We start from the raw sequence: 15,274 nt of genomic DNA, 5'->3' as shown, positions 1-15,274 counted from the left end.
AAATTCAAGATTAAGATTAGATATCTATTTAAATGTGTTTGTGTTTATCCCCAATGAGCGAGTCTGAGGTGACTGTGGTGAGGAAAAACTCCCTTGAACGGTAAAGGAAGAAACCTTGAGTGGATCCAGACTCAAAGGGGAACCTCATCCTCATATGGGTGACCTCCTCATCCTAATCCCCCTCATCCTCATCCTCATCAGGTTGTGATTATAAATACACATCTGATAAATGGATAAATGTTGTATTGATGAGGAGGTTGTTGTCCTCAAAGACCACGTGGAGTTTCATCTCCTCTTTAAGTATAGCAGAGTCCAACTGGAGCTGGTAAATCTCCAGTTTAATAAATAATACATTTTTAGGGTTGACAAATGATAGGAGATGAATAAAAGGAATAACTCTGTTTTATTGGAAAATAATCAGCTTTGAGTTGTCAATTACATTACCCAACACATGTGTTTGTATATACATGACATGATTGAATAATTAGAAAAATGTGTATTTTCAATATAATAATAATAACTCAGCACTCATTGTTTTTAAATAGAACATGAAGACTAACCCTTTTCCTCCCTCTCTCTCTCTCTCTCTCTCTCTCTCTCTTTCTCTCTCCATTATATATAAAACGGAAGACTTAAATAGACATATTAAGTTATATATGAGATATATGTTTCGATTTTGTTTTAATAATAATCAAATGTATAACATGGGCTATACACACACTTGGCTTCATTATTCTTAAATACAGTAGAGTAAATAAAGTAAAACAGGAAATAATCAAAAATAAACACATATTTATATATAACATTTTAGTCCAGTAAAATCTTAGATTTCAGTGAAATTTAGAACATTTAAAGTCAGTGGATGTTTAGGATATGAAGAATAAATCTAAGTAATCAAAAAGAAGGGTCTCTAGTTAATGTTGAAGGGTCCGATAGTTTTTAAAAGAAACATTAGAAAAAACTTCTCAAATTCTTCATCAGCATGCCTCCAGTCACAGAGCCGCTTGCAAGCGAGCAAATGCTTTGAAGAACGGTGTCGTGCATACTAAAATGTTCATGTGCAGTTCCTGGGAGTTGGTGTCACTAGCTCCATGATTATAGCAATGATGTGACAAAGCTCCCTGGCCTGGGTGGGTTGGAAAACAAAGTATTCACATTTAGACATATTTTTTAAAATAAAGGTATACAACATGTATCAATCCATGTAGTGTGTATATTAGACTCTACTTCTAAGGTACCTGTTTCAGATAAATAGCAATGGTGTTAACATGAGATGGGTTGCCAAAGTTGATCTCTACTGCTGGCACTTTTTCCTTTTTGGGACTGAAAGTGCGCAAGGACTGCACCTCTTCCACTGGAATTGTTAAAGCTGACAACTACAAATGAAACAGAAGCAAAAACCGCTGTCACATTGGTAACACACTCATATATAAAAGGTTTTGTTAGAACATACATTTGCATCCAACTTATGCCAGATTGTTGGAATTTCTAACCTGTGTTTGTGGGTGAAGAATGTTGATGCATTCATGGTTGACTGCCAACAGACAGGGTGATGGACAACTTTTCTGACTGACCTTCTGAGCCATGAATACGTTAAAGCCAAAGAGGTGCAGTGAACTGAGAGTCTCTGAGAAATAAAAAGCAATAATGAGAGTCTGAATATTGATAGTGGGTATCATACTGATACGCTGATAATTTCCTCATGCTCATAAAAAATGCTCTGATACCATTATTCCTATTGGAGGCAAAAAAAAGTTGTGGAATTGCTTTTTTTTTTTTGCAGAAGCCAGTGAGGACACATATAATTACTTTGTTACTTATAATTATTAAATACTTAATATGTAATTACTTTCTATGATAGCTCAACACACGTGAATTGAAGAGGGTGTGATGCATCATATGAGCTGCTGCTCTTGACACAAATCTGTGGAAAATCTTGTGGAGTTTCCTAGAGTTTGCATTCATTTCTGTGATCACAATATCCTGGAGGGACTAGCTAGGCAAAATACTTCATATGAATGTCAAATGGCTGTAAGATGAAGAAAATCACACTAAGGATGTTCAGATTTTTGTCTCTTAAATATTTCTTTGGTCTGTGTTGACATGTCAACCTTCTATTAACTGAAAACATGTAAAGGGCCCACAGTCTTATCCTGTATAATAAATATATAAAAGATAAGATTCTAAAAGATCACTCACTGATGAAGTGTATTTTAGCTTCAGCAGGGTTGGTGTTTGCAATGAGAGAAAAGTGTCTCAGTGCAACACTGTGCAGATTTTGGTCATTGGCATTGGCATCCATACAGGGAAAATACTGCTTGAGCTCTTGCCTAAATGAGTAAAAATCATGTATAAATGTACAATACATGACCAAAAATAATTTATGTAGGATTTGCAGAATCAGTCAGTAAATAATACTATATGTGTGGTTGGATCTTACGGTGTAGGCTGTTGATCAAATCCCAAAGCGAGGTGCTGTAGTGCAGCCAACTCTGCCGCCTGCTGCTTAAATGTGGAACTGTTACCAGGCAAGAGGTATTTCCCCCTCAGGTAATCAGCCAGGATCTAAGAGAAATACCAGCTCTATGATCTGTTTGTTTTCATGTCAACACCAAATACAAGTTAAGAAGATTGTATCCCTTATTTCTTTGTGAAAGAAAATAGATAGTTAATTCATTTTCTATAACAGTTGCTCTGATGGAGCCTGGAGTCTCTTCCAGGGGACTCAGGACAAAGGAAGGGGACACCCTGGACAGGATGCCAACCCGGTACAATCACACAATCACACACACTCACACACCCATTCACACACAATCAGCCAACCGTGTATGTCTTTGGACTGCACAGCACCTGGAGAAAACCTCTCAATCAAACCTATGTATTTATTATAGATAGTAACAGCTCACTCATAGATTTACTGTATATAGCAGATGCTACACAGAAATGGTTTTAATAGCTTGGGTAGTTGTTTGATATGGTGAATTGTATGAAAACAACTTTTCTGACATTGTAAAGTCTTGAGGATGGTCAAGAGATTTTTGGGAGGGTTTCTTAATAACATGACAAGTTGACAACAAAAAAGAATGAGGAAAAAAAAATGAAAGAGAATGATTTTTTTTTTTATCACAGGACATAAATTGTTTTATGTAAATTCCACAAAGTTAAATATCATTATAAAGATATACAATTTGAATGATGTTATTTTTAATTTTTTGCTATAATGGGACAATGAGAGCTAAACCAGAATTTGAATATGGGTATAAAAAGAGACCAATTTGATTAAGAATGCATTAAATTATAATGTAAATATGTAAGAAATATAAACTATGAAAGCGTAGAGACAAACCTGCCACAGTGATTGCCTTTAAAGTCCAGTAAAACAATAATTAATTTCACTTTGAAGTAGGGTGTGCAAACTTTTGACTCAAGTCTTTAGAATTCCACAGAGAGAATAAATGATATATGAATCTTATATGAATAAGAATAAATGATAGCAAACATGACTGAGAATGTGACAATACCAGGTGGTAATGAAACTCGACATAGAGAGCATTCTCAAAACGCAGGGGATGTTTCCAGATGAGACGATGGAAAGAGAGCAAGACTGAGCCATCATCCAGAAGGAAGTCCAACACGTACTCATCCGGGTGAATGGGACGCACTTGTCCGTCTAAAAGAAGAAGAGGTTCGGTGTGTTGATAACAACAGGAGACAAGGTTGAAAGAAAGAAAGAAAGAAAACACAAGAAGGTGATGGATTTTGCACTATGCCGTATCTGTGTTTTTCTAATCTGTATGATTGTAGGGTCAGTGCGGTTGTGTAATACACTGTGTGACTCATATACAGTGTTCGAGAAGCTAAATGGAAATGAGAATGAGAGGAAAATATATAGAGGGGCTTTGAGAGAGTGAGGGATAAGCTTCATTTACCCTGTCTGCGGGTGGCAAGGAGGGAAAATTCGTTCACTTCAGCCGGATCACTCACACCCATCTCTGTGCAAATGTCTATCATGACTTCACTCGCCACCTGAACGAACACACACACACACACACACACACACACACACATCTCTGCTATAAATGAGACCTTTAATTAGTGGGTGTTATAGGAAGATTAAAGCAAAGTATTTGCTTACGCTGAAGCTGCGGACTTTGCACGGGAACTCCACTTCACCTGGGAGCAGGATTGGCAACATCCGAGTGCTCCGACCAGCCTACAAAGCAGATATACAGTCACATATACAGCACATCAATACATCGGTCATCCTCTTATTTGCATTACTATGACATATTCTGTCAAGTTATTTTTCCTTTAGTGTTAGTTAAGAGAATCTCACCTTAAGCATCTTAAATGTTATGTGTGACGGCCTGGAAAAAACTTGGTCAATACATGGTCAATATATACTGTGTGCGTGTTTATGTGTGTATGTGCGTGTGTGTTTGTGTGTGTGTGTGCGTGTGTGTGTGTGTATGTGTGTGTTTCTGTCCTGAACCGTTGTTTTCTCTCTGTCATGTCATGTATCTCAGCCATAAGGAAAGTGCTGTTTTAATTATTAGTTTATTAGAAAGTTTTCCTCAGATTTCAGCCCAATTCCACCAAAAGCCCACAACCACCACACTGAGTATTTAAAAGCAACTATTTATTGACTTAACTTACATTTACAGGTTTAATATATTTTACAAATAACAGGAAAAGACATGGAGACGCGGTTAAAAAAAAAGCCGCGACGCACAAGTTCATTGCATGACTACAAAAAACCGCTTGGAAACCCGCCTTGCGGTCCAGAAGACTCATTTCTGATTGGATGTGCTTCTTGTCAGTCAATTTATAGACACGCCCAACACCCCTTTCACTCCGCCCCCGTCTCAGTCTCAAATCAGCATGCGACCCGTGCAGAGGGGTAATTTTCCTATGAGCAAAACAGAAATCACTCTGGGCTTCAAAATAAATAAACAAACAAACAAACAAACAGAAATAAAAGCAGAAGAAACACTGCCAGTGCTTTACCACAATCAAGTAATGCATTATTGCTGAAGGGGTTGAAGCTGGATGCAGAATTAGTGATGTGGCACCTGGATAGGTATGAAAACTAAACCTGATTAAAGCTTTGATTTGTTGGACTGCTCAGCTTTTGATAATCAAATAAAGTACTTTATTTTTTTTTTTTTCAAACACAAAGAAGAAATGACATGCAAACACCCTCATAAATCACAATGAGACACATTTTCCATTGGTATAGAATTATAATTTGATTTGGATTTATAAATCAAAAAGTCATGAATAGGAAGGTGGGTGGGCTCAAGCAATAAAAAAATGTTGATTCAAATATTATACAATTTTTTTTTTTATCTATTGCACTTGAGTAATGCATATGTAATAGATTAACATCTAAAAAGAATAAATATGTTCATAAAAATCCAGATTCACACACTGACGGTCAACACACTCCGTTTGTTCATCTTGTTTGTATCTACTGACTCTTTTCCTAACGTGATCAGGATATATTTGAAAATTTGCCACATCTCAAATCAAGAGTCAAGAAGATTTTATTGCCATTTCAACCACATATAGCTGACGCAGTACACAGTGAAATGAGACAATGTTTCTTCAGGACCATGGTGCTACATAGAACAACACAGAGCTAAAGACTTAGTCCTAGCCACATAAAGTGCATCTGTGCAACCTGGTGCAAACAGTGCGAGACAAAATCAGTGCAAACAATAAATACAAAACACTACAAACAATACACAAATGCAGCATCGAAGATTGTACATACTGTGTATTCTACAGTACATGTGCAAAAATATATGATTGAACACTTAATATAATAGCAGCAGTTATATTTGATATTGTAATGAGTTGCACAATACAGCATGATGGGTTGGTTTTCCCAGACCACCACATACTGTATAAGAAGTAGCCATGACAATAGGATTAGGTAATTACAACTTACCAAGATGGCTTCCATCTCCACATGCGAAGGAATATATCTGCGTCCTCCATAAGCGAGTGAATGTTTGAGATTATCCTTACACGCCTGAGCCTTCTCTAAACACACACACGCACACACACACACACAGGTCTCACACAGGTTTCACACAGAACTCATCTCGACTGAATTTCTGAAATACGGAAATCTTTCTGCATAATTAACATGTTTTTTTTCCTTTCAGTGGAATTTGTGCCTGTTTTTTATTGTCCGTGTTCAGCACTGAATTTCCAAGTACGCTCCAAGTATTTCTGTTTCTACCTTGTGTGCTGTGGGCTAAACTTTCCTAAAGTTCAAACCTTACAGAAAAATAAAACAAAATATTTATTTATTTTTTTTTATCTTCAAAGCAAATGGTGATATCAAAACCCATTTCTGCTCTTTGAGACACTGATGCTTGTTCATAAAGATCTCAAATTTGAAGGCTTCAAGCAAAATCCAAAAGCAAAATCAAAATCATTGTCCTGACTCCTTTTATATCAGACTTTTAGCCATAAAATAATTAATTTCTTTATACTGATTAAAAATGTTCTATAAGCCGGTGAACAGGTTGTCTGTGGTGAACTCTACCTCGGTATGGATGGTTGGGATCCTGACCGCAGCTCTGTAGATGGCGTGTCATGTACGGCAGTAATGTGGAGGAACAGGGGAAGAAGCCAGTGATCAGGTATAACAGAAGCCAGCCTCGTGCACAGCTCTCTCTGTGTAGATCCAGAACAAACATGATTTACCTGAGCTGCAGTTCTACATTTATCTACTGTGTGTTCTTATTTTGAAAACTTGACAGCACAAAGTCTGAAAAGGGTTTGGATTGAGTTTCCACCATACTACAAAGATCTTTATGTATAATTGAATGACATGAATGATGTGCAAAACACTCACACTTTTGTAAAAACTAAGTTAACACACTGCAAAAAGAATCATGCTATACTTCCTCTTGCATTCATTTTATATCATCTTTACTTCCTGAACTTGCAGGAAGTTGCAGACCCGAGTACGGGTTGTCTTCACATTCACAGGACTCAAAGCACAGTTCCAGGGCAACTGAACTCACAGCACCTCCTACAGGTAGTCTGGAGTTTAGTACATCAGTACACTTCATGCTCCACATCACAGCTTTCAAAAAAATAGCCAATTGTTCCTTCAAACTGTGCTCTGTTTTAGACCTTACTGCCAGTGTGAAAGCCCCCTTAACCACTGTTTGTTACTGAAATTAAAGTTTTGCCCTAGTTTAATCATTCTATGAGCCGTATGTGTGACCAGTCAGGTACATGTCTGTAGTAAAGTTCCTATTCTGGAGGTTCATGCATCTACTTCTTTTTTTTTTTTTTTTAGAACTTTCTGATATCTAACACCTAAGATCCAGAGCATATATGTGCATGATGGGATGTGGTAGCCTAAAGTTTAAGGTGTTAGACTGCTGATCAGACGGTTGTGAGTTCAAATCCCAGGTTCACCAGGCTGCCACTGCTGGGCCCCTGGGCAAGGCCCTTAACCCTCAGTTGTATAAAAAAATTAGATAAAATGTACGTCACGCTGGAAAAGGTCGTCTGCCAAATGCCGTAATTGTGCACGTGCAAATACTTTCACTTACTTGTGTGGATTGTTAGAGGTCTGTTTGATGATCTGGCAGTAGAGCTCATCCCGGAGAAACTCCTTCTCTTTCGCAAGCTGAGGGATCGTGTCACACAGTCAGTGGAAGGACAATGTAAAATTTCTGACTTCTAAATCCGCAGGCATGCGCATACAACGGATTTCTGAGCCGAATAATACAAAAGGGTCACCTGTACAATAAAATTGGCACACATTCCTTCTGTCTGGTCTTTCCTTAATGGTTGGTCAGTCATGAACTGCATCACATCTTCACACAAAGTAGCAGAAATGGAAATGTATATTTAGGAGAGAGACCTACATGGGTAAGCACGTTCTTTTGTGTGTGTCTGTATGTGTGTGTACACTCACGCATGAAAGACTGAACACCCAGAACACTGAGCTCATTGTCCGAAAACAGGATTAGAGACTCATTGATTGGTTCCTGAGAGAGAAAAAAAATGACAATAAATAGCTGAGTTAATTTTATAAACATTCATATGTTTTTTTTAATGTGCATGAAAACCATACGTACTGCTGTGTATTGCACCATCTGTTCAAGCTCTCTAACTCCAGTGGCTTGGCCTCTCTCGTTTGGCCTAAAGGAAAGAGAAAGATTTTTAGATCATTATTCATGTTTCAAGAAGTTAGCCCGTGATTCTAATTTTTAAGAAGAACAATTTAGACTAATTATGAGTTTATAGTAATATTCTGGTTCTAATAGGATATTGTTTTTAAAATAACATGTAACAGATTAATTGGCAATAAATTTAAAAAGCAGATATATACGAGATATATACATAAAAATATATACGAATAATCGTATATAGATATAGTGAAGCTTTCTGTAAGGAGATTTATTTATTTAATTTATGTCATTTTTATAGGAGTCGTCTTGGGTGTCAGTGAATTGGGACTGGGAGTATGTTTTCTATCACAGGTTGATCTTCAGGACAAAGTACTTTTGACTGATCTGTAACAAGCTCTAACTTCTTTCACAGACTCAACACAACATTAACTAACTACAGAAAATTCAAAAGCATGATGTTATTCACTACTGTACACGTTTCAAGACGTTTCAACTAAAAGTTTATTTGCTGCCTTAAAATCGTGAGTAAACTGAACTTGAAGATGAGCTTTGTTTCAACAAGTAGTCAAAAGAAATGTATTACTTTAATGGGTTTCATCCTTCAAAACTTTTTAGTGTGTTTAGTGAGTTAAAGAGAAGACAAAAGTTAATCAGGCAATCATTTATGGCATTTGGCAGATGCCTTTATCCAGAGAGACTTTATCTCATTTTATACAACTGGGCAATTAAGGGCCTTGCTCAGGAGTGACAGGTTGGTGGACCTGGGATTTGAGCTTGCAACCTTCCAAGTGGCAGCCCAATAACTGCTATGCTGCCACATTCTCCTATCATGGTTTACATTAAAATCAATTTTAAAATTGTAATTGTTAGCTAATAAAACACTAGGTTAAGGACTATTTTGCTGGGAGATAATCTCATTTTTCACTGCATCAGTATCTTCACTTCACATCAGGCCACATCACACCACAATGTTGTAGATTATTTTCCAACCAAGCGCCTAGTCTTGTACTCATGTAACTGCAGTGTCCAAAAAACATAAGCCAGTGTGTGAATTGTAAAGAATTAACCTGAGAATAGCCTCTCTGAAGAACTTCCTGGCAAACTCAGTCATGTGGTACTGTTGGAGGTCTATCTCTGAGCTTTGGACTGACCCCACCTCACTGCGCTCAATACTGCGTTGACTGGCCCCTGATTCCAGACTTGTGTGCTTTTTGGTTGAGAGTCCACCAGGGGGCATCAGCGAGGTACGAGAGCTCCTCATGCTCTTTTTCCTCTCGATCTGTCGGCTAATCGCCATGCTGTGGTAGTCTGGAGGCGCAGACGGCTGAGTGATATCAGCAGGGAAAAGACCAGATCTGCCTCCGGTTGAGCCGAAATTCCATCCTGCAGAGACAGGAAACTAATAAAGCACAGACTGACGTACCATACAATCAAGTGCAAAAAAACAATGCTATTCTTTCTGTTGACTTGATGACTGTAATCTTGACATTCATCTAAAAGGAAATGGAGAACTCACCGTTCTGGAGGCCATCCATTTGCAGCAGTTTGATGACATCACCTTTCTGGAAGCTAAGCAAGCTTCTGTCATCTGTCACATAGCTCTTCAGAGCAATAACATACTCTGAACCCTGAAGTGAAGCGGATGAAGCATGATTTACAACAAACATACAGCTTCCCTGGCTACAAGACAAATCATATTAATACAAGTATCTATTAATGAACTCATTCATACCAGGACTTATATAGTGGGCATTCAACATAAAAAGATTGAAAAATGTATGTCACAGAGAGATTTTGAGGTCAGTGGGCTTTGCAGCTTCTCTATAACATGTCAGCTTGTCTTATTAAAGAAAAAAAAGAGAGGCTGGTGATAGAACATTACAGAATATTAAAGGGAACTGATAAAAAAGGTCTAGAACATGTCAAGCGCTGATGCTTAGAAAGTGTAGCAAAACATCATCAAAATTAGGTATCAAAAAGGTATCATCAAAAAATAAAATATCATATGTCAATGTGTTAAAGACAGAATGCAAGAATAATGAGGTAAAAACTGGCAGTAAGAACTCTCACTCTCTCTCTCTCTCTCTCTCTCTCTCTCTCTCGCTGTTACATGAATGGGTTTTTTCCACCATGTGCATGTGATCAATGCTGTTGTCTTAGCTTTGCATTAACGCTCTGTGGTGAAGGATTAATCATTTCTCTGAACACTGTCATTAGAAGAAGGCTGTGGAATGAGCACCTTGGTCAGCTCGCTGAGGAAGAGTCGCACCACATGAGTTATCTGAGGAGCTTGTGAAGAGTGTATCTGCAGGTCCTCACTTTTCAGGCTGATTAAAACAGTCTCAGCATCCTTCAGCTCCACAGACAACATTTCTGCATAGCTGTGTGAATGACAGATATCAATGTCAATATCAATATTTTTTCCTTGTTTGAAATTTCTTGCGTATCACTTAATCTTTATGGTACCTGTAACTCCGGAGCAATTTGAGGTGTTTTGGGTTGATGCCGGATGCTCTGACTATCCTCAGCATTTTGATGCCACGATGTGAAACCCCGAGTATCTGAGTATCGTCTGTATTTCCACCCTGACACAGGAAGAGACATGCATGGATGCCTAAGATCGTAAACATTTTACATCATAAAGTCTGTTTGCTTCTGCTGATTTTTAAAAGGATTTACGGTAATGGCGAAAAGACGTGTGAAATAATTTGCCCAGTTGTCTCTGGCTGCCATGACGACCCTTTTCTTCATGGCATCATCCTGCAGGGTGCTGATGCTCGTTCCGACATGGAAGCGTCCTGTTCATGACCAGAAACATCAGATAATCAGACCAGCAACTTTAGGGTGATTACAGCAGCCTGTAGAGTTGCTTGATGAAATTCCTACCGAGCAAATCTTTCATTTTGCGCCGCTCTTCACGGGAGATTCGCACACAGGCATCTGAGTAGGTGTCTCTCATAATCTAGAGTTCATAAAGCATTGTTGTCATAGAGTGTCCAAGCTTACATCCCCTAAAGTTTTATGAATTCCAAATGACAGAATGTTTCTCAGGACAATCTCAGGCTCCTGATGTAATATGAGAAAAGTGGTACAGCTAGTTTCCGAGTTACTTAGGAGATGCGTTACGATGACCCTGTTGTAACTAGAAAATAGTCGAACCATGACCCAGCCTACCCAGGAGTCTAAAACAATGGTGATCAGTATGGGGTAGTATACTGTAATTTGTTAATAATTTATAATGTAAAAAATTACAGTACAATTGGCTAATGCAATCTAATAGAAAGTTTGTTCACTAAATAATCCTATCTGCTATAAAAACGTACGCATCATACATGCATTTAAATACCGTGTGGTATTGTACTCATCAAGATTCTGTCTGGTGTCTGAATACTTCAAAATGTTTAGGTTGCTAATGGCTGCATTAAATCAGTTTTTGGAGGGTGAGGATGGCGATGATAAAGGAGCAACATCTGCACTCTGTCGATCGCTAGCGAGACTGAGGCAAAGCATCGAGCCCAACGTATGGTACAACACTCTGTTTCGTATGGTACTCTGCTACAATAATATTTTTCCAATTTTGTTATTGTCAAAATATCAATTGTTATTGATATTGTTATTGTACAATATCGCTATTGTACATCGCAAGATTGAAAATTCTAAATCAAATTATTGTAACTCGGAGAGTATCTGTATATAATATTTGGCAGTCATGATTGGCTTACAAACCAAAATGACAACATGCAAAATGACATCTGTATCTGCATGAAAATAATTGTTTTTCTTCTCTTTTTTTGGCCCATGGGTTCACAAAGTTCTGTACTTTATTTGACATACTGCGTAGATCATTGTAGGACATTACGTTTGTCACTTACCTGCTCACACAGTAAATTCAGGATATATGGACGAGTGAACTTCTCTCTGGGGTAGAACAACTGGATAAAAGAAAAAAACACAGATCCAATGAGAGACGTAATAAAGCCAAATATTCACTGCTTTTGAAGGCAGTCCATCACAAACATATCTCATAACAGACCTCTTTCCGCAAGTAGAGCTTCCCAGGCATACGTGAGTAGGAGAAGGAGACACCAGGTGTAAATTTGTGTAGCTGGGAGCGAACACTCTCTTCATTGGTCATTTTTTGAAGCTGATCTGAGCAGACAAGATATGAGTATATGTGGTCATATCAAACCAAATCAGGAAGTAAATGCACAGGATTTGACTCACTTAGTCCAGGTGCGGGCATTAGGGGTGGGTCAGGGATGTTATTTGGGAGAACAGGGGCGGGTTCTGGAGGAATTGTGGGTGGGGCATGAGAGCGCTGCGAGCCAAAGAGGTCAGCTAGAGAACGCTGCTTCTGTCTCATGCTGCTGGAGATGGAGCGAGGACCAGGTCTTTCAGGCTCAGATGGAGGAGCTGGAGGAGCAGGAGGAGGAAGAGGAAATAGTGGCTCTTTTTTTTGTGGTGGAGGAGCGGCCCATTGTTTCTGTCACAAATATATATAAGAAACTATTATTTTATTAGCATGGTTATAACTTGTGAAAAAAAAGAAACACTTGTATAATCAGCTCAAGAATAACATGAAGCTAGTGAAAATATTTGATTAAACATTTATTAGAGAGAATACATTTACTACCGTTACAAAAACAGTTTTTATTTATATTTTTGTATCAATTAATTGGTTCACTTTTATGGAAATAATTGACAAATTCATAGATTAAATCTGATTTGTCCAAATATATCTAGACAAACAGTTTAATCACATAAGGAAGTCAATTATTTTAAAATATGTAAGATATGTTTCAGAGAATAAATACTATTATTATTTCAAAATTATTATTACAACATTGCAACACTAAACATTATTAAACAATAAAAAAATGTATAATGATTTTTACTGTAACTATAATAATAATAATATTGTTATAATAATAATAATAATAATAATAATTCTTATTGTTATTGTTGTTATTACTATTACTATTATTATTATTAATTACTAATATTAATTACAATTAGTAATATTATTATTATTATTATTATTATTATTATTATTATTATTATTTATTTATTTGTTTGTTTAAGAACCAATATTTCTGAACTTTATAATTTATGATGAAAATATCATTTAAAAATGAAGCAGTTGTGTACTTGAACCCAGAATATAACATATTTTTGTACAATCTTAAAGTCGAACAGTCTTGTGTACTGTTACCTTCTGTGGAGAAACTGGTCCTTTCGCTCTGAGAATGGCCAGTGCCTCCTCTTTAGGGTCGTTCTTTTTCATAAAGTGCTTGGCAGGAACCCTGAGGAGTTCACAATTCCAGCCATGTTGTTACTTGAACCCCACACTGTTACCTTAATCATTTTTAAACCAGTGATAAGAGCACTATCTCATTGTCCTGTGTGAATAGCTCCACAGGATCACAGTCTTACCTGACAGGCTCAAAGGCCTTGGGATCTGGAGGAGGCCGGCTCTGGTACCGCTTGATGATATCTCGAATGTTGCTGCTGGGTTCTGGTTTAGAAGGTGACATTGGAGGTGATTCATGATCTGACGTTGATGACTCTGGCGGTATACTGGGTTCTGGAGGTGGTTTTACTACAGTAGACAGCACAGGAGGTTATGCATTAAGATTTTGTTTTATTAAATGCTGTAATTATGAGTCATTCAATAAACCACAAGTGCATGAAACATTTACAATTACATTTGACATTACAATAAAAGGATAAAATACCATATAGTGAAACGAGTTTTTGTCCTAAATGATTGTTACCTTCAGGCATAGATGGAAATGGAGATGGAGCTTTGGCCTGTTCAGCTGGGGCATAGATAAGTGGTTTAGCAAACTTCGGAGGAGGTTTTGAAGGAGCTTCCTGAGTTCCTGGGTTATTGAAAAACACAATTTAAAGTTAAGACAATGGAAATAATTAAGATGAATAAAAGAACATCCATTTGCACAATTATTAGTCTGCTTCCAGGATTTCCCTTCCTAACCTAACAGTACCAGAATCATGCAATACAAAATTAGAAAAACTGTAGAAATCTCACCAATCTTCTGGAAGAAGGCTCTCTTTGCCTGAAAAGATTCTGGATTCTGTGCAGTGTTGACATCTTTTCTAGGCTATACAAAATGTTTATAGGATAAAGGTTAGGAATTCACACAGAACTCCATGTGAAATCAGACAGTACATACAAGAAAACCCACTTGCTGGAGCACTGGGGTAGTATGTTGCACAGGTGGATTGTTGGGTTTACGTGCTGTGCTGTGAGTGGGCTGTTCTGCAGGGGTGGTGCTCTGTGAACTCCGAGGATCTGCACGCTGCTCCTTCTCTGACTGCTGTTGTTGCTTGCGCTGTTTTTGCAGCTTCTCTTCCTGCTGCTGTTGGGACAGTGTCATTGCCTGCAATGTCATCTGCTGGGCCTGCACGGAAGTTCATCATACGGTTAATTGAGTTACTGTCTTTGACAAAACCAGCTATACTGAGTGTGTATCCTCACCATGAGCAAAGCTTGCTGGTTGATGAAAGCTTGCTGCTGTTCAGCCAGCTGCTGTGGGTTGATGGCTGGAAGGCTGGTGGGCATAGTGGATTGTGCCATTGCACCTGGCATCATCATAGCTATGGGAAAGAAACAAGGAATGTGAACTTGGGCATTAGGAAAACTGATTCACACAATATCTAATGATCTCTGAATCACTGAATTTGAGGGCGCCAACATTGTTTACAAGACAGAGAGAAGAACCTGAATTTTAGCACAAAATCTTGAGCACATATCAACCGACAAGACAATTCTTTCATGTATGCTATTTTATATAGAGCAAATAATTAGAGCCTAATTCATTTTTTGACGACCAAAGACACCTGCAGTCAGACTTACTTGGCTTCTATTGGCTGACAAGGCCCAAGGTCACAAATTAAAGAGTAAAATTTTACTTAGATAAGTTTGGCATAACACAAAAATAACTACTACCAGAACAAATGTCACTTCTGTTTCCTTTGAGTAAATTTCCTCTTGTTGTAATTCCTACAGCTAAAACACAGACGTTGGCACCTCTGATCTATTTGGTGTATTTATCAGTTACTATAATAAGGGCTGTGAAAGGAAG

At 37.8% G+C, this 15,274-nt stretch overlaps 1 protein-coding gene across 1 annotated transcript in view; it reads right to left on the bottom strand.

The window, feature by feature from the left end:
- Window positions 1–384: 384 nt before the first annotated feature.
- Window positions 385–15,274, bottom strand: part of myo15b (myosin XVB) — a 22,606-nt gene continuing 7,716 nt past the window's right edge. The window contains exons 15-43 of the mRNA XM_060896373.1: window positions 14,668–14,786; window positions 14,375–14,590; window positions 14,218–14,290; window positions 13,943–14,050; window positions 13,602–13,767; window positions 13,381–13,471; window positions 12,393–12,651; window positions 12,202–12,317; window positions 12,041–12,100; window positions 11,055–11,130; window positions 10,848–10,966; window positions 10,635–10,753; window positions 10,408–10,549; window positions 9,685–9,796; window positions 9,236–9,551; window positions 8,115–8,178; window positions 7,952–8,024; window positions 7,774–7,850; window positions 7,584–7,660; window positions 6,560–6,690; window positions 5,954–6,048; window positions 4,136–4,213; window positions 3,930–4,026; window positions 3,522–3,670; window positions 2,441–2,565; window positions 2,200–2,330; window positions 1,494–1,627; window positions 1,239–1,376; window positions 385–1,126 (exon numbers count right to left, since the gene is read on the bottom strand). Of these exons, the coding sequence (XP_060752356.1) occupies window positions 1,055–1,126; window positions 1,239–1,376; window positions 1,494–1,627; window positions 2,200–2,330; window positions 2,441–2,565; window positions 3,522–3,670; window positions 3,930–4,026; window positions 4,136–4,213; window positions 5,954–6,048; window positions 6,560–6,690; window positions 7,584–7,660; window positions 7,774–7,850; window positions 7,952–8,024; window positions 8,115–8,178; window positions 9,236–9,551; window positions 9,685–9,796; window positions 10,408–10,549; window positions 10,635–10,753; window positions 10,848–10,966; window positions 11,055–11,130; window positions 12,041–12,100; window positions 12,202–12,317; window positions 12,393–12,651; window positions 13,381–13,471; window positions 13,602–13,767; window positions 13,943–14,050; window positions 14,218–14,290; window positions 14,375–14,590; window positions 14,668–14,786 (3,533 nt within the window). The 3' untranslated portion in view covers window positions 385–1,054. The remainder of the gene's footprint in view (window positions 1,127–1,238; window positions 1,377–1,493; window positions 1,628–2,199; window positions 2,331–2,440; window positions 2,566–3,521; window positions 3,671–3,929; window positions 4,027–4,135; window positions 4,214–5,953; window positions 6,049–6,559; window positions 6,691–7,583; window positions 7,661–7,773; window positions 7,851–7,951; window positions 8,025–8,114; window positions 8,179–9,235; window positions 9,552–9,684; window positions 9,797–10,407; window positions 10,550–10,634; window positions 10,754–10,847; window positions 10,967–11,054; window positions 11,131–12,040; window positions 12,101–12,201; window positions 12,318–12,392; window positions 12,652–13,380; window positions 13,472–13,601; window positions 13,768–13,942; window positions 14,051–14,217; window positions 14,291–14,374; window positions 14,591–14,667; window positions 14,787–15,274) is intronic.

This window comes from Tachysurus vachellii, chromosome 2, assembly GCF_030014155.1.
Source record: "Tachysurus vachellii isolate PV-2020 chromosome 2, HZAU_Pvac_v1, whole genome shotgun sequence".
In the NCBI taxonomy this organism is placed as follows: Eukaryota; Metazoa; Chordata; class Actinopteri; order Siluriformes; family Bagridae; genus Tachysurus; species Tachysurus vachellii.
This window is presented reverse-complemented; position numbering and strand designations above follow the sequence as displayed.